The sequence below is a fragment of the Lutra lutra genome, chromosome 4, assembly GCF_902655055.1.
Source record: "Lutra lutra chromosome 4, mLutLut1.2, whole genome shotgun sequence".
Taxonomy (NCBI): Eukaryota; Metazoa; Chordata; class Mammalia; order Carnivora; family Mustelidae; genus Lutra; species Lutra lutra.
In genome coordinates, this window is record NC_062281.1 from 170,350,308 (window position 1) to 170,375,137 (window position 24,830).

The window sequence follows — 24,830 nt, forward strand, 5'->3', positions numbered from 1 at the left end:
TATGGGTTCATACTGATAAATTTATTCAAATCATACTGAATCAATATACCCCATTTATCCAGAGTTCACCCAAAAACTTCTACTATCTAGAACAAAGCCTTCCTGATGATTTTGACATACACTAAAGTTTAAAAATCGAGAAAGGTGGAACTAAAACAAAGTCAGACTAGAATATAAACAAACAAACAAAAGGCTTCTGACTAACCAAAACAATGTAAAGTTTATATACGTTAAGTTCATGTTCTTTACTCGGAGGAGCCAATATTTATTTATGTCAGACATCAGTTTAAAGATCTTGATTATAAGAACAAAACTTACATCTATGGTAAATAAAAGCATTTTCATGTATATTTTCTCGTTTTGCATAGTTCACAGTGGATTAGAAGTCAGGTGATTAGAAAAATAAGACTGGAAAATGGAAATGAGTAGCTGCTAGAGGCATGCCATACATACTGGCAGCTGGAAGAGGCTATAAAGAGAAAAATCCAAACAAAACACTAAGCAGTATCTTCTCATGACAGCCTTATATGACTTACAGGACTTAACAGATCCTTTGAGACATGCGTTGAGAATATAACAGTATAATAAATGATGCTTATAATGATGACTCTGCATTGTTATATAAAAGTTGATCTGTGTTTGGCACCCTTTGTTTAAGAGGGGAAATGAATCAAAGACAAGAAGTATGTTTTAAAAATGTCTCCATCAAAAATATTTAAAACATTTTTTAAAGCTCTGGTGGTTAAAAGTGATGATCTCAGTGATTTTCAAACTTGCATATGGGATACCATTTTCTCAAATCACAGCAGCTTCTTCTGTTACAAAAAATGCAACAGTATCATTTTAGATGTGGTTAACATACGTTTGATGACTGGCTGGCCGTCTAGTCACATTACAAACTCGATATTTTCGTTTCATCTGTCCACAGTGTGTCACCTCAACTTTAAGACCTGAAGTTAAAAAAAAAAAAAAGGTCGAAACATCAGGTATTAATTAAAACCACAGTGACAAAAACAGGTTCAAATGTCTTCAGAAAGGCGCCACATTGTACAGGGCAAAAGTTGCAAAGGTAAGAGGACAATTTCATCATGTATAGGCAAAAAGTCTCAGCTAAGAAGAAAAACTTAGAACAGATGATTTAAAATGTGCAACCTACATAAATTTATTAATTTGTCCAATAAATATCTCCTAAATACCAACAATTCTGGTAATTATTATGGGGTCTAGAGAGAGCCCTAAGGAAGCTTATGTTGTAGTGAGAGAAGATAGCTAATAACAAAAAGAACAGAAATTCCAGAGGAGAATAAACTTGTGTTATTTTATTAAAATGTAAGTTTGAAAATAATAATATACACAAATAAAATAAAATGTGTTTTTAAGTGGGTAAAGGGTAAGAATGCTTGATGTGTGCCAGCTCCTGGATGCGAAGCTTTATACATCTAATTGCATTTAATTCTCACAACAAATGCAAAGATACACTTTATTTTCTTTACCTTAGAGATGAACAAATTAAGACTCATGGCAGTTAAGTAACTAGCCCAAGGTCCCACTTACAGAACTGGCTGGGATGGAAACCCACATGTGTCTGACTCCAAGACCCTGCTCCTTGGACCACACTGAGCCACCTTGCTGAGACTCCTATAATGCAACTACCTACCTCTGATTTCTTTGGTAAACTTGACACGCTGGGAATCTGTTAGCGGTTTGGTCTGTTCATTGATGTTCTGAATGTCTAAAACTTCACACATGAACTCGATGATAGGCTGAGCCCGGTAGAAAGCAGTTGCAGACACTAACAAACAGAGAGGACAGATACTTAGCTTCAGTTCAGAGAAAGGGAAAGCACCAAAAAAACCGGCCAAAAGGGTGAAAAAAGAATTCTATCATACCGTCAATATTGAGCATCATATTCCACATAGCAGGTCTCACAGACTGATGAAAGCCAAACCAAACCTCTCTGCCCCCTCCCAGAGGATGGTAGTAACCTTCAGGAGGTGAGAAAAAAGAACGACCCACCGGAGTGTACCTGAAGAAATGAGTTTGCATGTTTGACCAACAAAAACTCGAAAGGTCTTTCATTTCACTCTCAACTTTATTTCTTTTAAATTTTTTAAAGATTTTAATTAATTATTTGACAGAGATCACAAGTAGGCAGAGAGGCAGACAAAGAGAGAGGGGGGACCAGGCTCCCCGCTGAGCAAAGAGCCTGATGTGGGGCTCGATCCCAGGATCCTGAGATCATGACCTGAGCCAAAGGCAGAGGCTTTACACACTGAGCCACCCAGGTGCCCTTACTCTCAACTTTATAAACAAACTCGAAACCAAGTTTGAACTGACTTATGCAGAAACTTTTCAATGGCTCCAATGCAACCTACCGAAAAAATGTGACATTTGTGGGAATGAACTCGAACTAAGGTACTAACCTCATTGAGGGAAGGTGTCTTGTGATAACATCAAGTGCTTGTACTGAGTCATCTGGGACTTCATTCAAGTGCCCAGCCAAAGCTTCTAAAAGCAACTGAAGGCTCACAACTGATACCCACTGAACAGACACTTTAAAGGTTTGGTCTTTACCCTCACCTGGAAGGGTCACTTCCATATCAACCTAAGGGAAAAAAAAATCATAGCTACATATATTTATAGAGTATGAAAGAAAGAACACAGGAATATTCAACATAGTATATTCATAAGGATATCTACTTTCTTTCTGTAATTGTAAAACATTGGAAACAACCTAAGTGTCCATCAAGAGGGGAATAATATCATATTAACTATTATGCAATAGTTTGAAACTAAGGTGAATGTTGTAATGTGGATGAACTTTGAAAACATTATGCTAAGTGAAATAAGCCAGACACAAAGGGACAAATATTGGATGATTCAACATATATGAAGTACTTAGAACTGTCAAATTCATAGGGACAGAAAGACGGAGGGGCAGAAGGAGAGGGAGAGAAAGAATCTTAACAAGGCTCCGCGCACAGTACAGAGTCCAACACAGGGCTTGATCTCACAACCCTGAGATCATGACCTGAGCCGAAATCAAGAGTCGGATGCTTAATCGACCGAGCCACCCAGGTACCCCAAGACCTAAGGTAGAACAGTGGATATTAGGAACTGGGGGAAGGGGACAGGAGAACTTAATGCGTGGTGGGTATGTACTTTCAGTTTGGGATGATAAAAGAAGTTTTGGAGATCGATAGTGGCAATGATGGCACAACAACATGAATATACTAAATGCCGCTGAATGGTACACTTAACAATGGTTAAAATAGTAAATTCTATGTTATGCCTACTTTACCACAATAAAAAAGAATTTGAATTAAATAAATAATGAGATATTTAAATGTACAGAAATGGAAAAATCTCCCAGACATATTGTTAAATGAAAAAGCAAATCCTAGAATGATATGCAAACAAACAATACACATAACCATATGCATAAATAGCTAATGCATATAAAAATATCTGAAAGGATACATACTGAACTATTAGAGTTGTTTCCTCGAAAAAGGAAAATGGGGCTAGGGGATGCAGGCAGGTAGGGAGACAGGAAATCACAGTATTTCTTGATGTCTAAGTAAGTTTATAATGAGTATATGTTTACATATTGCTTTTCAAATTTAAAAACTAAACTTGTAAAAGAAAAAGTTATTGTGGTATTGTGACTATTTTCCTAGGTGGGTTTTAGATAATTTTCTATAATCTATAAAACTCCATTGTTCAGATTCACATAGCAAATACATTAGCAATGTGAAAACACCTGAAATATATGTAATCAACGTAATCTAATCTAACTCAAATAATCATACTCAACCTAAATTCTAATACTAATCTCATCTTCAATTATTGATTAACTAAGGGACAAGAGAATATGGACATAGTAACAAATCTATCATCACTATGTGAAACAATTCTAAGAATTAAGTTGTTATTAGAAAGGGCGACTTTTTTTTTAAAGATTTTATTTATTTGACAGACAGAGATCACAGGCAGAGAGGCAGGCAGAGAGAGGGGGAAGCGGGCTCCCTGCTGAGCAGAGAGCCCAATGTGGGGCTTGATCCCAGGACCCTGAGATCATGACCTGAGCCAAAGGCAGAGGCTTTAACCCACTGAGCCACCCAGGCATCCCTAGAAAGGGAGACACTTTTGTCCTATGTAAATGACCTAAGTCTAGAATGCATTTCTGGCCCTTAACACTTACCCTATCCCGTCCAATTGGCAGTGGATGTGCTGTGTACATGTTTCTTTTGCCATCATAGCCAGGTTGCCGGTCACCAAATATCTGCATCTTGAAGTGCCGCACCATTGTATCTACTACCTCTCTTAACAGTAATGGAGAGAGTGGCAGTTAGCTTTGAGAAATGGCAAGGAGTAAGAAAACTATCACCATACCTTAATCACCTAAACTGAGTTCAAAATTACTTGGAAAAAATAAGAGTTATAGTTATAATTGTCTTTAGTAATTAAAAAAAGTAGTTAACAACGGTCAAGTAAAGAAAGGTAGCAACAGGTGAACAAAAGCAGCTATGAGATGAAAAGAAAAGCAGGGACTAAAAAGAAAGCATAACTTTTATGGCACCCTCTCAAACTCTTGCCTTTCATAATCCTCTCCCGTGACAAATATAGCCTTATGAGAATAACCTATCTTAGGTATCTGAGTTTGGCATGAATATTCATAATTGAATCATGATAAATTTGGTAGCAAATAAACATCCTTATTCAAGTATCATGGTTTCAGAAAAGAGAGTAGGCAGAAATCAAGAAATGTGAGGGCCAGTAAATTCAAGATGTATCGTACTCAAAGTAATGTCAATCCCTTTGCCTAATGCTGATAATTTATTATCCTTCAAACCGTCTTGTTTTATCCCAAAGTGCTCCTGGAGCAGTGTAGAGAAGAAAATGTAAAATATCGTCATTCCATAAAGATTACCAATGTAGTTTCTTTCTAGAATGAACGCCCTTCCCTCAATCAAGCATGCAAAGCTTTACCTAAGTGTTCTTGTATACATACCAGACCACACCGTGTGCAGGCTCTGAAGTAAAGGCAACTGCAGAGTAACTAGAGTAGATGGTTTAAGATGGACTGATCTGAGTCTGTGAGATTGTGGAATGCTAGAGTTAATGAAAACTGTATCTTACCAATGTTTGGGAGTGCTACATGCGGAAACTATATCTTAAAAGCCAGAATATATCACAACTACCTAAGGCATTAATATTCTGCAAATAAAATCCATGGAAAAGATACACATTTGTAAACCAAATCACACAACTGAAGAAAATTGATGGAAAAATATAATATCGTGTATTACCAACTTAAAAAAACTATCTTAAGAATAATACATTTTCATATTAGAAGGGTAATTTCTCATCTTATATTCTTAAATTACAACCATAAGTAGTTTTATAGTGAAGAGATATTTTTGCCTCTGTTCTCACCTAATCTTTGTGAGACAAATAGGCTGATGATTACTGTCTTCAGAGTAAAAAGAAAAAAAAATTCAGAATAGGCAAGTGATCTGCTCCTTGTCACACAGTGATTAATTGGCAGAGCTGCATGACCTTGGACAAGTTACTGAATTTTCCATTATCTGTTTCTTTTCATTTGTAAAATTATAATAATCATAATAGCTACCACAAAAGTTTATTGTATTAAGTGAATAAATACACATAGAATATTTAGAACAATGCTGGTCACACAATAAGCCCACTTACACTCTGCTGTCTTCATGGGTATGACTCCAGGAATTCTCCTCTTTCCTGAATTATACATTTTTTCCCTCTTTATTAGATTATTTCCTTCAGCATACAGATATGCTATAGTTTCTCTCATCTTCAAAAAAATTAAATTTCCCTGACCTGACTTCCTCATTTGAACATCCCATTTCTCTGTTCCCCTTTGTGTCAAAATCTCTTAAAGGAGTTGTCTCTAATTGCTCTTCTCCTATCTCTCTTAAACCTTCTCCATCTTCCCCTACCAAAACTACTCTTACCAAGGTCCCCAGTGGGTTCCACAGTGCTAAATTCAGTGCTTCTTGGACATTAGGTAATAAACTCTTTCAACTTAACACATCTTGCCTTGCCTCCTTGCTCTGTCCTGGTTCTCTCCTATCCCAGTGACCTCTCCATGCCAGTCTCCTGTCTAATAAGCATCATCCCCCAATTTAAAAAATATTGAGGTGCCCCAGGGACTCAGTCTTGGAGTCTTTTCTCTAACTACATTTACTTCCTGTGTAATCTTACCCAGCTCATGGCTTCACCACCAATATGGTGATGACTCTCAAATGTTTGTCTCTAGCGTAGACCGCTCCCCTGAATCCAACCTCATCTATTCAACTCCCCACCCCCCACTCAACAGCTCCACTAGGATCTGCCAGCCCTGCTGACTTCTCCTATAGTTCTCCCCATCCTAATAAATGGCAACTCCATTTTTCCACTTGCATAGGACAAAAACCCTGGGATTGATCATGACTCATTTCTTCCCTCATACCCTATGCTCTATCCATCAGCACATCTTGTTGACACCAACCTCCAAAAATTATTAAAAATATTTCAGTGAACCCCCCACCCCATTCTCTATATTCTTTCCCTGATTTATTTTTCTACATAGCACTTATCACCAACTAACATGTAATATGTTTTGTTTCCTTATTTATTTATTTTTTATCTTCTCCCCTATTTGAATATAAGCACCTCAAGAGTAGAAATTTTTGCGTTTTTTGTTCATGTTGTATTCCCAGGGCATAGAACAATACCTGGTACATAGTAAGCACTCAATAAAATATTTATTGAATGGATTAACATTAGCCATTAATACCACTTCTATTACAATTGATCTCAGTTATACAATAGCCAAGCAATTATGGGCTTGCATGAGATTAAACTGTACCAGAAAGCCATACTATTGATTTATAACGAGAAACAAAAATCGAGCAGCATAAAATATTGCACTTGACAATAGGGGTATTCTTAGAAAAGCAAGAATCCTAATATTAAGGATGGTGTAACTATCATGACATGAAAACAGAGAAAAGGTAAGCAGGTGTTCTTAGCATTATAAAAATATCTACTACAGGACTATGTCTTCACACTTGGTAAATTCCTGCCACACAGACCACAAGCCTTGAATCGTCTCATTCAGACCCCTCTTGGGTAATGTCAGATTTAACAGAGCTTCTCTCTGAGCTTACTTTTTTCAATATTCCAAGATGATTCTTCTGCCTTTACACTTACATTTTTCTCATGTCGGATACTAACACTTAATAATAAAATTTGAATTTACAGATAGTTTTTTAAAGAGATTTTATTTTTAAGTAATTTCTACATCCAACATGGGGCTCAAACTCACAACCTTGAGATCAAGAGTTGCACGCTCCATCAACTGAGCCAGCCCCTGAATTTTCAGATAGTTCTAATTTCCCATAGACACTAAGGCTTCACCTATTTTTATTTATTTTATTATTTAAATTTCTGCTACCATTGGACAATGAGAGTGACTTTCTCCTTCATTCAATAAGTATTCACTTAAAGAACAATGACGTATCCAGCTCTGTGCGACAATCTCCGGAGTAACCGTGTATGAGACAACAAAGCTGCTATCGAGAAACTTACCATCTTAGAAAACAAAGCCTACATGGAAAGAATTTAGAGAACAATATGATACATAATAAATATGCATTTATATGCACTCAATGCATATATAAATATATAGAATGCATTTATATGCATTTAAATATACAGAAGTCTACTTTTTCTGATACTTACCTGTTGACTCTCCGAGGTCGTTTTTCTGGTTTAATATCCACATCATAGTGATACACATCTATTTTAGGAATCTGAACCTGAAAATGATTGGCTAACAGTCGAATTGGTTTTCCAACAGTTCCAAGGCCAGGGCGACGAGGTGGTTGAAACAGGCTAGTTGGAGGTCCTGAAGAGATTCAAAGACATTTGATGTGCTATTTGGTCATAAAGGATAATATTCCCTTCGTGATCATGACGATGATAACAATAAGATATAATTATTGAGATCTTATTATTCACTGAACATACTCTGATACAAAGAGTCTGTAGTATCTTTTAACCCAAGGTTTTCTAGATTTCTAAATATTTTGCCATGTGGCTATCATTTTCAATCTGGGGAACATTAAAATTATATAGACAGCATGATGAACTCCTCTCAGATATAGACTACTGTAGAAAACCTTTTATAAGTATTAGTAGATCTACAGCTAGGCTTACAAATTTATATGCATTTTTTAAAAGATTTTATTTTTAAGTAATCTCTCTACCCAATGTGGGGCTCAAACTTACAACCCTGAGATCAAGAGTCTTGTGCTACACTGATGGCGCCAGTCAGGTGCCCCCAAATTATGTGTATTTTAAAATAAAACCATCTCTGGGCACGTTGGTGGCTCAGTGGGTTAAGCCTCTGCCTTGGGCTTGGGTCATGATCTCAGGGTCCTAGGATCGAGGCCCGCATTGGGCTCTCTGCTCAGTGGGGAGTCTGCTCCCCTCCCCCTTTGCCTGCCTCTCTGCCTGCTTGTGATCTCTGTCAAATAAATAAATAAAATCTTAATAAATAAATAAATAAATAAATAAATAAATAAAACCATCTCTAAGCTCTAGGGACTATCACCATGCTCAGGCTGGAGAAGATCCATTAATCCTTCACAAACTAGCCTATGTTATTTTTTTTTAAAGATTTTATTTACTTATTTGACAGAGAGAGATCACAAGTAGACAGAGAGGCAGGCAGAGAGAGAGAGGGAAAAAAGGCTCCCTGCTGAGCAGAGAGCCCGATGCGGGACTCGATCCCAGGACCCTGAGATCATGACCTGAGCTGAAGGCAGCAGCCCAACCCACTGAGCCACCCAGGCACCCACTAGACTACATTATTATAATTTGTACAGAGGAGCAGATAAATAGTAGCTATATGTTTATTAATTTACTTGCTAACTTAGATGGTGAAACAATATCAATAATGCTAGACTTTACTGTTCATAACCTAATGTTTATAGAAACTGGACAATGTGACATTTCTTGATCATAATGTCTAGCTTATTTATTTAACATTTATTCACTTATTACACGTCTAACCTGTGCTGTAGATTCTGGAAACAAGAGCTTCTGCCTTCAAAGAACTTACAGTTTAGACCGTGCTTCTCAACCTGGGAGAGATACTGTCTTCCAGGAAACATCTGACAATGTTTGGAGGACATTTTTGGTGTCACCACTCAGAGGGAGCTATTGACATACAGTGGGCGGGAGCCAGGGATACAGCTAAACATCCTACAGTGCACAAGACAGCCCCTACAACAAAGTATCTGTCCAAAATATCAATAGTGTTGAGGGTGAGAAACCCTGGTCTAGAAAGAGCAGTCATTCCAAATTATCCCTGATGCTCCATAAAACAGTCCACAAAAAGAAAGGATTCCATAAGCTAAGAAACTGCATATTCTCTCCCCTTCTCAAAATTCCAATGTACATTATTATACTAAATTCTCTGGTAAGTTTTTTTTTTTTTTTTAAGATTTTATTTACTCGACAGAAAGAGACACAGAGAGAGGGGGAACACAAGTGGGGGGAGTGGGAGAGGGAGAAGCAGGCTTCCTGCTGAGCAGGGAGCCGGATGTGGGCCTTGATCCCAGGACCCTGGGATCATGACCTGAGCCGAAGGCAGACACTTAACGTCTAAGCCACCCAGGTGCCCTCTAGTAAGTTTTATAATAAATAAATCTGTTTAATCATTTACCCAACTTATTTTCCCCCTCAACTCTCTCTTTTTAGAATCAAATATCTGCCAATATTCAGGAGATAAGGATTAAGGAAACACAGGCTGGGAAATATTGACTCTAGAAAACCTTACTTCTTTCTGATGATAATGTCAAGTAGACAATGGCCTAAAAAATAAACATCTTTTCTGTTATGAATAGGTGTTGAGTAAATTACAGTGATCACAGTGGAAAGTTATAACAGGTTCTTACTGCTATGGCACTTTGCCAAGAACAAAGGCAAATCACTACGGAGAGAAAACTTTGAAGTAAGAGGTATTCTGGTCCAACATCAGTTAGGAAAATCAAAGCAAACACTTTAATGAGATGTGTGTTGACAGATCTCCATATACTAATTCTTAAAGTTATGGAAAATCTCACATATTAAATTCACTGTTCAATCTATCCCTAAATTCTACTCATCCTTCAAAACTCAGGTTAGGTGTGACTTCCTTTCTGGAAGTCTCCCAAACTGGAAGATGCATCCTGGTATACCCAAGACCCTCTGTACAAGGGAACACTTAGCACATGTACACAGAAATGGCATTTAATTATCGTCTCATTCACTAGCCTATAAATTCTGAGAAGAAATTGCCCTTCAGTTCATTGTTATCTCCTCAATACCTCATCAAAGACTAGCACATTGTAGGAATTCAATAAATGTTGAACTGAAAAATACAGGCATACCTCACTTAATTGCACTTTGCTTTATTGTGCTTTTCAGATATTGCATTTTTTTTACAAATTGAAGGTTTGTGGCAATCCTGCATTGAGTAAGACTATTGGTGCTATTTTCAACAGCATTTGGTCATTTCATGTCTCTGGTCACACCTTTGGTAATTCCCCCAATATTTGACGCTTTTTCATTATTATTATATTTGTTATGGTGAATCTGTGATCAATGATCCTTGAGTTGCTATTGTAAATGTTTTGGGGTGCCATGAATTGCACCCCTATGAGACAATAAACTTAACCCCATAAATGTTTTGTGTTCTGACTGTGCCACTGACTGGCGATTCCCCTCTCTTCCTCTCCGTAAGCATCCCTATTCCCTGAGATACTACAACACTGAAATTAGGCCAGTTAATAACCCTACAGGGCCCTTAAGTATTCGAGTGAAAGGAAGAGTCACATGTGGCTCCTTTCAATCCAAAAGCCAGAAAATGATTAAGCTTAGTGAGGAAGGCATGTCAAAAGTCAAGACAAGGGCACCTGGGTGGCTCAGTGGGTCAAGCCTCTGCCTTCGGCTCAGGTCATGATCTCAGGGTCTTGGGACAGAGCCCTGCATTGGGCTCTCTGCTTAGCAGAGAGCCTGCTTCCTCCTCTCTCTCTCTCTCTCTGCCTGCCTCTCTGCCTACTTGTGATCTCTGTCAAATAAATAAATAAATAAAATATAAAAAAAAAAAAGTCAAGACCCAGCTGAAGTAGGCCTTTTGGGCCAGTCAGCCAAGCTGTGAATGCAACGGGAAAGTTCTTGAAGGAAGTTAAGAGTGCTATTACAGTCAACATATGAACGATAAGAAAGCAAAACAACCTTACTGCTGATATGGAGAAAGTCTTAGTGGTCTGGAGAGATCAATATACGCCACAAAATTCCTCAAGTTAAGCCCGTAACCCAGCGCAAGACCTAATTCTCTTCACTTCTATGAAGGCTGAAAGAGGTTGAGACAAGAAAACTTTGAAGATGGGGGTGCCTGGGTGGCGCAGTTTGTTGGGGTCTCACTCTTGATTTCGGCTAGGTCATGAGCTCAGCATCCTGAGATCAAGCCCTCCCCAATCGCTGTCTTCTCCAGCTCCATGCTGAGATGGAGCCTGCTTGAGATTCTTTCTCTCCCTGTCTCTTTACCTCTCAACCCCTGCTTATGCTCTCTGGCACATGCTCTTAAAAAAAAGAGAGAGAGAGAGAGAGAGAGAGAAAGAAAAAGTTTGAAGCTAGAAGACATTGGTTCATGAGGTTTAAGGAAAGAAGCCATCTCTAGAACAGAACAGGGCAAGGCGATGCAGCAAATGCTGATACAGAAGCTGCAGCAAGTTATCCAAAAGGTCTAGTGAAGATAATTAATGAAGGTGGCTACAGATTTTCAGTGTGGTTGAAACAGCCTTATATCGGAAGAAGAGATCATCTAGGACTTTCATAGCTGGAGAGAAGTCAATGCCTGGGTTCAAAGCGTGAAAGGACAGACCAATTCTTGTTAATGGCTAATGCAGCTGGTGACTTTAAGTTCAAGCCAATATTCATTCTGAAAATCCTAAGGTCCTTAAGATTTATGCTAAATCCATTCTGCCTGTGTTGTATGAATGAAATAACAAGGACTGGATGACAGCACATCTGTGTATAACATGGTTTACTGAATACTTTAAGCCCACTGTTGAGACATACTACTTGGGAAAAAAGATTTCTTCCAAAATATTATTGCTCAGGAACACTGTACCTTGTCACTCACAAGCTCTGACAGAGGTGTACAAGATTAGTGTCATTTTCATGCCTGCTAACACAACATCCATGCTGCAGCCCAAAAATCAAGGAGTAACTTCCAACTTTCAGGAGTTATTATTTGAGAAACACATTTTGTAAAACTATAGCTGTCATAGAGAGTGATTTCCTCTGATAGATCTGGGCAAAGAGAATGGAAAACCTTCTGGAAAGGAGTCATGATTTTAGATGCCATAAAGAACACTCATGATTCATGGGAAGTGGCAAGATATCAACCTTCACAGGAGTTGGGAAGAAGTTGATTCTAACCCTCCTGGATGACTGTGAGGGGTTTAAGACTTCAGTGGAGGAAGTAGCTGCAGATGTGGTAGTAATAGCCAGAGAACTGGAATTAGAAGTGGAGCCTGAAGATGTGACAGCAGGACTGCAACCTCGTGGTAAAACTTTAAGGGATGAGGAGTTGCTTTGGTAGATGAGCAAAGAAAGTGGTTTCTTGAGTCAGAATCTATTCCTGGTGAAGATGCTGTGAAGATTGTTGAACTGACCACAAAGCACCTAGAATGTACAAACCCTGTTGATAAAGCAGTGACAAGGTTTGAGAGGACAGACTCCAATTCTGAAAGAAGTTCTATTGCAGGTAAAATGCTATCAAACATCACTGCATGCTACAGAGAAATCATTCGTGAAAAGAAGAGTCAATTGATGTGGGAAACTTCATCGTTGTCTCATTTTAAGAAGTTGCTGTAGCCACCTCAAACTTCAGCAACATTACCCTGATCTGTCAGCAGCCATCAACATCAAAGGAAAGAGCCCCGCCAGCAAAAATATCATGACTCACTGAAAGCCCAGATGATGGTTAGCAGTTTTTAGCAATAAAGGATTTTTACTTAAGGTATGTTCATTGTTTAGACATAATGCTACTGCACACTGAGAATATAGTATCGTGTAAACCTAAGTTCTATATGTACTGAGAAACCAAAAAATTCACTGGGCTTGCTTTATTGTTGATATTTGCTTTATTGTAGTGGTGCAAACTGAACCCGCAATATCCCCAAGGTATGGCTGTACCTGTCATCTTTGTAGCAGCTTCAGATAAAGACAAAGAGAAACCAGTCATTCCTAAAAACCCAAGAATTGACTATTATTTTTCACTTAGCAAAAGCACATGATTTATACTAAAAATATGGTTGCTTGGAATTGAGTTCCACTTCTGGTATACAAGGGATCTACTCTGGGCGTGGTCAGACATTTAAAAACAAGGAAAGAGGTAAATGATAAATAATATCAGAGAGGACAGGCATACTGAATTAACCCAATTAAACCATATAGACAAGGTAGCCCTGCATAGTCAAAGGTACATTTAAACAATCATTGTATCATAATCCAGCTTTATGATAGAAATTCAGAAACAGAAATGTGGAGCAAATGATAGGGCTTTGATTTTAAATTCTGACTAGAATTTAGGTTTCTTTTTTCTTTTCTTTTTAGATTTTATTTATTTGTTTGACAGAGAAAGGACACAGCGAGAGAGGGAACACAAGCAGGGGGAGTGGGAGAGGGGAGAAGCAGGCTTCCCACCGAGCAGGGAGCCTGATGCAGGGCTCAATCCCAGGACCCTGGGACCATGACCTAAGCTGAAGGCAGACGCTTAACTACTGAGCCGCACAGGTACCCCTAGAATTTAGGTTCCCTAATTCCCAGCCCGGTGCTTATTCTTTCCCAATGTACTTCAGAGATATATAGATGCCTTAGGATTGTGAAGTATTTGATGCCAAAAGGGACCGAGGCAAAGGAAATAAAAAGAAGTGGGATAAGGAGAAAGGTAAGTACTGTGTGCCGTTTCTTTGGTAAGAGAGAAAAGCTAGAAGGCAAGTGGTCATTTCTTTGAGTAAGTTAGGAGATTATTTAGAAAACTATGATCTAAATTTTCCAAAGGCTGGTTTCTTTGTTTTTTTTTTTTTTTAAGATTTTATTATTTATTTGACAGAGAGATCACAGCAGGCAGAGAGAGAGGAGGATGCAGGGCTCCCTGCCGAGCAGAGAGCCCGATGCGGGGCTCGATCCCAGGACTCTGAGATCACCACCCGAGCCGAAGGCAGCAGCTTAACCCACTGAGCCACCCAGGGGCCCCGGCTGGTTTCTTTTGAATCAGCAAACTATTCAGGGAAATAAAGCACAATGGCTAAGGCAGAACCGAACTGTGTAGGTTTCAATCACGGTTTTACCAGTCCTTAACTGCATGACCTTGGGCCTGTTTCTTAGTCACTGTGTGCCTCAGTTTCCTCATCTATAAAAGATGGGAGGTGTGGTAATAATAGCATCTACTTCATAAAGCAATTGTCAGGATCCCATGAGATAACGTACACATAAAGCTTAAACACAGTGCCTCATAATAGTAAGTGCTCAATAAATGGTAGCTGTTGCGACTATACTTGCATACATGTTATAGTCAGTGCTCAGTCCCTGGGCTTTATAATGGGCATATCTCCAAAAGTTGGTGAGAAAGTCAGAAAATTATATCTTCCAAAAAGGAAACAAATATTACTTTACACCAATTGGATGAAGCAGTCTTAATGAAGAAGAGGGCAACAGACTAGGGGTCAGATGACCCAGACTCATCTGCGTTTCAACACTCAGCCTTGAGATCTTGAAGAAGTCACTTAAGCTCTCTGAATCTCTTTACTCATCTGTAAAATGGGGCTAATGCTACCTTGCCTACCTCACAGAAGTTCAAATGAGTTAAGAGCTATGAAAGCACCTTCCAAACTGTTAAGCACTGTAAAAATAAAAGTTATCATTAATATAGCCAAAATAAATGGTAATCTGACTAACTATATTTCTAAGTTATTATAGTCAGAAATCAAAATGGGGTAAGAAGAGAACACAGCAAGACCAGGAATGCATCAGTGATTATTCAACTGAGGAGGGCACAAAGCACTAGACTGGTGTGCTTCAGCAAAGCTGAAATGCTTCTCTAAGTTCTAAAACAGCCTGGATAAAATATCCCACAAGACTATCAACTCCCTTTGCTCCAATTCTATGCTCAGCAAGCAGCTTATTATTATTTCCAAGATACTGTGACACCTGAAAAAGGGTTTGCTAGACAGCAGAAAGAAAATATTCTAGTTAGCAGAAAAGATCTATGTGACATTTTGATTTATACATTCATGTCTTAAAACTGTGCTTAGTGAGAATTAATTTTCCACAATCCTGAGTGAACTAGGTCTTTAAATCTGCAAAAGCTAAAATCACCCCCCCCCCAAAAGTCCCTAGGAGGTTCCTAACTACCAGGTTGATCTTTCCATGACATTCAGATTGTATACACAGTTAGTTACATAGTCTCTTCCAGCAACAGCTCATAAATGCAACAGTTGCTTCAATTATGGATTACTAACAGGGAGGGAAGAAGAAACATTTGTTGAATATCTACAATGCATTAGTTTCCACAATAAGACTCCTCATATGCATTATCTCATTTCATTCTCACAACAATCTTGCAGCACATAATTATTATTACCCTCATTTTACAGATGAGGAAATGAAAGTTCAAAGGAATTAAGTAATTTGCCCAAGGTTATACAACTATTAAATGACTAGCTTGGAACAGAAATCTGTTACATTCCTAAAGACATGATCATGCCTGTGGCTGGGGGACATAGCTGAAGTAACCCAGTATAATACTCAGATTCAGGTTTATCAAACAATATTAATATCACAAAGCCAATTTATTTTTAAAAGGCATATGGAAGTTGATTATGGGGGCCTTTAAAAAATACTTTAGGCAGCAAATTAAGGTGGGCTTTAATCATTCAGTTTTGTAAACCAGTTCTAAGTAAACAAACCTGCAGTTTCCAAACTCAAATGGTAAACTGAATTTTCTACATACTAAAAAAATGAAATGCTCTACAACTAAGTCCACTATGTAGATAAGGTTTGATATTAAAGTTAATTCTATCACAGCCTCTAAACCCTGCCCTACTTAGCCAAGGCATTAGAAACCTGTTGGGGTTTGAGGGGGGAGCACCAGCTTCCCAACCTGCAGAGCATTTGCTACAACCTGGTAAGGTTCCTCTGGCTTGGGCCGACTGGGAGAGATAAACAGAGGTCATTCATTGAATTACAGTTTCCAAAGCACTTTCACCTTCATTCAATCCTCACAACCACCTAAAACCCAGTTAGAAGAGAACTCAGGGCATTAAAGCCTGTACTAGAATGGGCTCTCTGGTAACTTGCCTGTCACTAAGGCCACAGCCTCTGGGACTGTTGCACAGACTGACAGACGTATTTCCCGAGACTTCAGGCCCTTCGAGAAAGGGTGGGTACTTTGCCCCTTGGCCTTTGGGGGTCATGAGAAGTATTTGGGGGAAGTTCTTCTTCCTTATTTGAGGGCTTTGGACCTTCTACCAGTGCAAAGAAAAACACGGGTGTGGCCCCATGCCAAGAATACCCCTGGTAGTAGGAGGGGGTCCTTCTCGGTCTAGTCCAGGCCAGGCCTCAGTTGAACACCTGGCCCAGATCATTCCTTCTGAGGCCCAAACTCTCCTGCCTCAACCCTGAAGCACAGACGACCTCCCCGAGGTTGAGTTAGGTCTCCCGTCTACTTGGGGCTGGGGGTCACCATCCTAGGCCTGCCTCCCTTAGACCTCAAGCGGTGCCTCATCTCTCCAGGCTGGAGCGCGGTCTCCGCCCCCCCAAGGCCCAGGTCAGCTCCCTTCGCCTTGTGCTACGGGGCACGGATCCCCTTCCCCCCACGCCTGACGGCCGGAACACAGGTAAGCAAGGGCCGATGGGGGAGACCGGGAGCGAACCCGCCCGCCCGCTCACCCGCCCACCAGTCCCGGGGCCGCAGCCAGCCCCGGCCCGAGCGCGCTCCTCACCCGGTCCCAGCGCCTCCATGGCGGCGGCGGGGGCCGCCTCGCCCCGGTCCCCGGTGCCTCCCGCTCCGGGCCCCGCCGCCGCCACCGCCGCCGCCGCCGCCGCCGCGTAACGCTTGATCTCCGGAATATTGGCGCTGGGGGTAGGGGCGCCGCGGAGACGCGGGGCGCAGGGCAGGGGGCGGCGGCGGCGCCCGGCCCGGGCCAGGGACCCGGCTCCCGCGGCTCTTCCGGCCTCAGCGACAACAAAAACAATCCCCGCCGCCGCCGCCGCCGCTGCCAGCGGGAGCGGGAGCGGGAGCCAGCGCGCGCACCCGCCGGGCGGGGACGGGGCACGGGGCTCGCGCGGCCCAGGGTCCCGGCTTGCGGAGGGGCGTGCGCGGCCCCGGGCGCCCGGTCAGCGGAGCCCGGCGGGAGGCGGGACGGGGTGGGGTGGGGGCGGGCGCGCGCCCGGGAGGGGGCAGTGCCCCGAGGACGTGTCGGGTGCGCGCGCGCCTGTTCACACTGCCCTGTCGCCCAGGACAGTCAGCCAGGCAAAAGGCTGGAGGGGGGCTTCGTGCAGTGGTCCCAGAGCCTCCAGGCAAACGGTACCCCGCAAAAGATCGGGATTCCAGACCCTGCTGATCCACAGACGCAGTTCGCTACTTCTGGCGGAGGAAAGTGCCCCGTGATTCACATCAGGCGCCTCTCCTTCTTCCTCCCACCTCAGATCCCTTCTTTCTCCTCTGTCCTCTTTCTCTACTGTCCTGGGACAGAGGACACCAGGGTCACCACAGGACGCAGCCCTTTTCCCCCATTGCTTCACCCAAATCGTACACCCAGTTGTCCATCCCTTCCCATGCAGCCTGAAAGCACCCGGGGAATGGACCCTGATGCATGAGACAGTCTCTTGCTAGTTCCACCACCACAAGCACCTCTAGTCAGAAAGTCACCAGGCACTTCAGAAGGGCAAGTCTTGCTTTCTCACATGACTTCCTCTTAGCAGCCAAGAGCCAAGGGACCAACACCCAAGAGCCAAGGGAGCAACATGACCAAGACAGCATGGCCAGCCCAGTGACCACCAGCACCTTTGGGGCTTTTAGCTGACTGTTCGAGTTGGAGAGCATAGCACTACAGGCCAAGAAGCAAAACGAGGGAGCTTTTGTCCACCAGTTAAAAGGGTACAATGTATGTGTTGTATTAGTTTGCTAGGGCTGCCATCACAAAGTGCCACAGACTGGCCTAAATAACAGAAATTACTTTTCTTGCAGTTCTGGAGGCTAGACGTCCAAGATCAAAGGTTGTTTTTTTCTGAGATCTCTCTTTTTTGCTGGAGGATGGCCATCTTCTCACTGTGTCTTCACATGATATTCCCTCTGTACATGTCTGTGTCAAAATGTCCTCTTCCTGTAGGGACACTAATCATGCTGGACTAAGGCCCAATTTACAGACTTCTTTTTAAAGACTCTATCTTCAAATACAGTCACATTCTGAGATAGTGAGGGTAAGGATTCCAATATATGAATTTCATATGTTCAGCCTATAACATGTATAATGAGATATTCATCTGAGCATCAAGCCAGAGGGCCTGGTAATTTTTGCCTGTAATAATAAAAAAATCTTAGGGGCACTCCATGGCCAGGCATTGTATTATGGGTTTCACGTGTCATTTAATCTTTACAACTACTATAAAGTAGATGTTTTTAAGGAAACTGAAGCTCAGGGACGCTAAGGAAGTCAGACTCCGCATTATATGATAATGCAGTAAAGGATGGGAAAATGGGAGTTCTAAATCCTGCATTCTGGTTCTGGCTGCTTCTATCCCTGACTGGCTATGGAAGTGGGACTTTGAGTGACTAGATTCTATAGTGAGGGATACTGTATTCCAAATTCTTTCTATAGCACCATGCCACTTCTCTCTTAAACCACATATTAACGGGAAGCGGCAAGAGGGGACACGAGTTTGAAGAGGAGGAAGTACTCACAAAATGAACAGACCTGTTTGCAGCTAAGAGGATAAGAAAAACCAAATAGAAGTCAAGCTTTGAGTTAAACCTAGTAGCCACCTCCCTTCACCGCTACTCCAGGCTAAATTCCTCCCATAGTTTAAACAGTACTAGTGGCTTCCAGCCTGAGTTGAGGCTGATTTTCCCTCTTGCACTTCCCAACAAATTTCCCCCATGTTCTTTTTGGTACCCTGAGCAAACATGATAGTTTGTTTCCTGTACCGAAAATAGCCTCAGAAACCTGAGTATGAAATGTAATTACCCTGTACTTTCAGTCGGGACTGCAATACTTCAATCCCTTCTCTCTCACCCCATCATTCCTGACCCCTCTGATCTACATTCTTCTTCCCAAACTCACTCTAGCACCCACTGCCCCCTTCCCAAAGACCCTTCTGACTGAACCCTTCCAAACCAAAGTCCTATAGTAGTAAACTCCCCTAAGCCTTGGCCTGTTCAGCAAGCCCTCCCCCCACTTCCTGCTGTGGCAGAGTAGAAGCCATGCCCTAGAATACCACTTCCCCCTCAGCTCTCTCTGATGGTGGCTGCTCATTCTCCCGCACCCCACACATCTACAGGACAGGGTGGGGGTTGGGTAGAGAATTAGCCATATATTTGCCCCCATTGCCCCAAACCTTGAATTCTCATTCTCGTATTAAAACCACTTGCCATCTGGCCAAACCACCATAGGGCCTCCCTTGGTGGTATAATTACCTCAGCCTCTGGTCTATGTCTCTGTCTAGGCTTAGCTCCCAATACGTTATAAATCCTTGAAGACAGGGCCTACACTTTATTCGGGTATTCAGGTTTGTGTGTCTGTTGCCTAAAGCATTATGTGGCACCAAATGCCTACTCAGGGAAAATTACAGGACAAATGACTGAATGAATGAATGAGCAAGTAATGTGCCAACAGTGGGAGCTAGAAACGGTCCAATGGAGGGGCCTAGGTGAACTTCCAGCTTCTTCAGAGCACAGACTTTCAAATCAGATGATCCTGGGTTCAAATCTCAGTTCTATAGCATAATAGCTCCAAGTACCTGGCACAAGTCCCTTCACCTACTGCTAAAGGAGTCAGTAAGGAGGAAGTTAAATCATATATGTGCATGTTCTTATGTTTCTGACCCAATATATGTGCCCAATAGTCACTAGTTTTCCTGCCTTCCCTCCTTCCCCCAGGCTAAGATCTGCTCCCCTGCTGCTGTCTTGCTGTCCTTTGAGAGACAGTGTACCCAAGATCTCAGCTCGGGCCAAGAGAGGGGAGCAGAACTGTCAGGGACTGAGCATGTTTTCACATCCTGTGTCTGAGCCACCTGAGGCCATCTGGGGTAAGAGCCAGAACATGCTCAGTCAAGGCTTATGAATGAAACTAAACCTCTCCAATATGTCAATGCTCCCCTGAGATCAGAAAGAGCCAGAGGGATCCTTGTTAGCAGACACTGTGCCAGAAGGCTGGGTTCCAGCCACCAGCACTGTTTGTGACACTCCAACCCTTGTCTGGGCCACTGGCTTCTGTTGATGTTTTGACTCCCCAGCCTCTCCTCATACTAACATTCTGCAAGTCTGGAGCTTAGAAGTCGGAGAGAAACTTCTTTGCAATTGATCAGTTGGGCCAAGGGCTTTACTCTTTTTTAGCTGGGGAACCCCTTATTCATACAAAAATCTTAAGTGGCAGCTGAATTGGAGCCACTTGGCTGAGGAGGACAGGGACCTGCATTGGATACTACCAAACAAGACTAGCTTGCCAAGAGACACCACCTGGCATCCAAATGGAATTTCTGCCCACCTGCTCTTACTCTACTGGCAGCCTCCCTCTTTTGCATTTTTTAAATTGAGATAAAATTCATGTATGATAAAATTCGTCATTTTAATGTGTAAAATTCAGTGGTTTTTAGTGTATTCACAAGTGCAATCATCACCACTATCCAATTCCAGCACATTTTCATCATCCAAAAAGAAACCCTGTACCTCAGCCCTTGGAAACCACTAACTTGCTTTCTGTCTCTATAGATTTGCCTATTCTGGACTTTTCATATAAATGGAATAACATAGTATGTGCTCTTGCATTTACCATAATGTTTTCAAGGTTTATCCATGTTGTAACATGCATCAATACTTCATTGCTTTTTTTAAAAAATATGCTTCATGCTCAGCATGGAGCCCAATGCAGGCCTTGAACTCATGACCCTGAGATCAAGACCTGAGGTGAGATCAAGATTTGGATGCTTAATTGACTGAGCCACCCAGGTGCCCCACTACGCCATTGCTTTTTTTTTTTTTTTAAGATTTTATTTATTTGACAGACAGAGATCACAAGTAGGCAGAGAGGCAGGCAGAGAGAGAGAGAGGGAAACAGGCTCCCTGCCGAGCAGAGAGCCCGATGCGGGGCTCGATCCCAGGACCCCGGGATCACGACCCGAGCCGAAGGCAGAGGCTTTAACCCACTGAGCCACTCAGGTGCCCCTACTCCATTGCTTTTAATGCTGAATAATATTCCATTGTATGTATACACCATATTTTGTTGATCTATTCATTAGTTAATGGACATTTGGGTTGTTTCCATTTTTGGGCCATTATAATGCTGCTGTGAACAACCATGTGCAAGTTTTTGTGTGGGTACACATAAGTTTTGTGTGGATATATAATTTTCCAGTTCTTTTGGGTATAAACATAGGAGTAGAAATGCTCAGTTATATGGTAACTCTCTGTTTAACTTTCTGACAAAATGTTTTCCACAGTGCCTACACTATTTTATATTCCCATCAGCAATATGTGAGGGCTCTAATTTCTACACATTCTTGATGATATTTGTTATTTTCAGATTTTAAAAAATTATCCCTATCCTCATGAGTATGAGGTGGTATCTCATTGTATATTTGGTTTGCTGTTCCCTAAGGATGGTTGATGTTGAGCATCTATTTATGTACTTGTTGTCTATTTGTTTAACTTCTTTGGAGAAATGTTGATTCAACTCTTTGCTCTTTTTATTTTTTTAAAGATTTATTTATTTATTTATTTGAGGTGGGGAAGAGGTGAGGGAAAGGGAGTGAAAGCCTTAAGCAAATTCCCCACTGAGTGTGGGGACTGACCCAGGGCTCAGTTCCAGGACTCTGAGATCATGACCAGAGCCAAAATCAAGAGCTGGACACTCAACTGACTGAGCCATCCAGGTGCCCCTGAAGCACAAACGTTTTTAATTTCAACAATCTGAATTTTCTCTGATTGCTTGTGCTTGTTATCATATCTCAGAAACCTAATCCAAAGTCATGAAGATTTATTCCTATGTTGTCTTTTAAGCATTCTATAGTTTTAGCTCTTACATTTAAGTCTTTGATCTATTTTGAGTTTGCTTTTGTATATGATGGGAGGTAGAGTTCAAATTCATTCTTTTTCATGTAGATACACAGTTTCTTTTTTTTTAAGATTTTATTAATTTATTTGACAGACAGAAATCACAAGTAGGCAGAGAGGTGGGCAGACGGGGCGGGGGTGGGGAGAGCAGGCTCACCGCTGAGCAGAGAGCCCTAAGTGGGGCTCGATCTCAGGTCCCTGGGACCGTGACCTGAGCTGAAGGCAGAGGCCTTAACCCACTGATCCACCCAGGCGCCCCAGATACACAGTTTCTAAGCACTATTTGTTTAAGACTTTGGTTTCTCCTATGGTCTACAACCCTTGTCAAAATCGATCAACTGCCAATTGTAAGGGTTTGTTTTTGGACTCTCAATTCTATTCAATCTTTGTCTTTTGTTATGCTAGTATCACACTGTCTTGATTACTATGGCTTTGTATCTTGGGAATCAGGTAGTGTCAGTCCTCCAACTTTGTTCTTTTTCAAGATTGTTTTGGCTCTTCTGGGTCTCTTACATTTCTAGATGAAATTTAGAATCAGCTTGTTCACATCTGCAAAAAAAAAAAGGCAATTGGAATTTTGATAGGGATTATGTTTAATCTGCAGATTAATTTGGGGATTGTTGCCATTTTGACAGTATTAAATATTACATTCTATAAACACAGGATATGTTTTCATTTCTTTAGGTCTTCTTTAATTTTTCTCAACAATTTTTCAGAGTGCAATTTTAGACTTCTTTGGTTAAATTTAAGCCTGAGTAGTGCCTGGGTGGCTCAGTCTGTTAAGCGTCTTCCTTCTGCTCAGGCCATGTTCTCAGGGTGCTGGGATCCAGCTCCACATCAGGCTCCCTGTTCGGCATGGAGTCTGCTTGTCCTTCTCTCTCTCTCTCTGCCCTTCTCCCTGCTCATGTTCTCTCTTTCTCTCAAATAAATAAAATCTTTTAAAAAAATTATTCCTGAGTACTTTGTTCTTTTTGGTACTATTATAAGTGGAATTGTCTTCTTAATTTCATTTTTGGATTGTTCATTGCTAATATGTAGAAATGCAATTGATTTTTTATATTAGTCTTGCATCCACAACCTTCCTCTAGCAGTTAATTTTTATGTGTGTGGATTTTTTAGCATCTTCTATATATAAAATCATGTTATCTTCAAATAGAATAGTTCTTTCTATTTTCTAATACGGATGCTTTTTCTTTTATATTCTTGCTTAATTGCCCTAAACCTCCAGTACGATGTCGAATAGAAGTGACCCTCTTTTTTTCTTTTTTAAAAGAAATAGCCCTCTTTTATTTTTTATTTTTTTAATGATTTTATTTATCTATTTGATAGGCAGAAATCCCAAGTAGGCAGAGAGAGAGGGAGGAAGCAGGCTCCCCACCAAGCAGAGAGCCCGATGCGGGGCTTGATCCCAGGACCCTGAGATCATGACCTGAGCTGAAGGCAGAGGCTTTAACCCACTGAGCGACCCAGGCGCACCCAAGTAGCCCTCTTTTAACAAACTAATGGTTACCAGAAAGGGGGGGAATGGGGGATGGGGGAAATGGTGATGGGATTAAGGAGTACATTTGCTGGATAAGCACCAGGTGTTGTATGAAAGTGTGGAATCTGTGTATTGTACACCTAAAGCTAATATTATATCATATGTTAACCAACTGGAATTTTAATAAAAAACTTTTTAAAAAGGGTTTTTTGTTTTTGTTTTTGTTTTTGGGTGGACTCAAGATGGAGGAATATATGTGAGAGCGAATTGTGGATGACTGTGGTGGGGTCTTTACCATGGATACCACAGTTGATGGTATCTTTCAACCACTCAAAGGTTTTCACAATTCTCCAGTGGGAGTAAACCACAGACTACAAGGGAGTTTCACAGCTATTAAAACCAGGGCTCCGCAGTTGAGAGGTAGCTTTGCAGTTTGTGGAGATTTATTTTTCATGACTGACGGCATTATGGTTCAAGTCGGAGGGAAAGATTCCTGGAACTCCATCACAAGTGTTGCCTTAACAGGAGCCATACTGGCAGCAAGAGATGGATCAGTGGCCATGGTTGGGTCAGCAGTAATGGGTGGCATTCTAGCTTTAATTATAGGACCTGGTATCTTGTTGATAAGATTTATCTCTGCATGATTTCCCAATGGTCCTCAGTTTGCTGAAGACCCCTCTCAGTTGCCTTCTGCCCAATTACCATCCTCACCTTTTGGAGACTATCGACAATATCAATAGGACTTCTTTCCCATGATTTCTTTAACAGAATGAGCTGTAGTTCAAGAAAGGATTTCAGAAGGTAAATTATGGTTTATTTTTAAAACCATAGGTGGGACAGCTATGGCCACATAAGCTTTGAAGAGATGCTTAAGTCTTTTTTCTATTTAAAGGAACATGGTGGGGGCAGATGTTAAAAGATAATGCATTTATGTATTCA

General features: G+C 41.2%; 2 protein-coding genes across 2 annotated transcripts in view; one reads left to right on the plus strand and one right to left on the minus strand.

The window, feature by feature from the left end:
- The window catches only part of LOC125097970 (protein argonaute-4), a 40,294-nt gene extending 22,799 nt beyond the window's left edge, over positions 1 to 17,495 (minus strand). Inside the window, exons 1-7 of the mRNA XM_047726244.1 lie at positions 17,085 to 17,495; positions 7,765 to 7,930; positions 4,205 to 4,325; positions 2,424 to 2,605; positions 1,890 to 2,026; positions 1,658 to 1,792; positions 863 to 950 (exon numbers count right to left, since the gene is read on the minus strand). Of these exons, the coding sequence (XP_047582200.1) occupies positions 863 to 950; positions 1,658 to 1,792; positions 1,890 to 2,026; positions 2,424 to 2,605; positions 4,205 to 4,325; positions 7,765 to 7,930; positions 17,085 to 17,103 (848 nt within the window). The 5' untranslated portion in view covers positions 17,104 to 17,495. The remainder of the gene's footprint in view (positions 1 to 862; positions 951 to 1,657; positions 1,793 to 1,889; positions 2,027 to 2,423; positions 2,606 to 4,204; positions 4,326 to 7,764; positions 7,931 to 17,084) is intronic.
- A 6,692-nt stretch (positions 17,496 to 24,187) lies between these two features.
- On the plus strand, positions 24,188 to 24,535 carry LOC125099293 (mitochondrial import inner membrane translocase subunit Tim17-A-like). Its single transcript, XM_047728770.1, has one exon. It carries the CDS (start codon positions 24,188 to 24,190, stop codon positions 24,533 to 24,535), a length of 348 nt encoding a protein of 115 aa, XP_047584726.1.
- Positions 24,536 to 24,830: the final 295 nt, after the last annotated feature.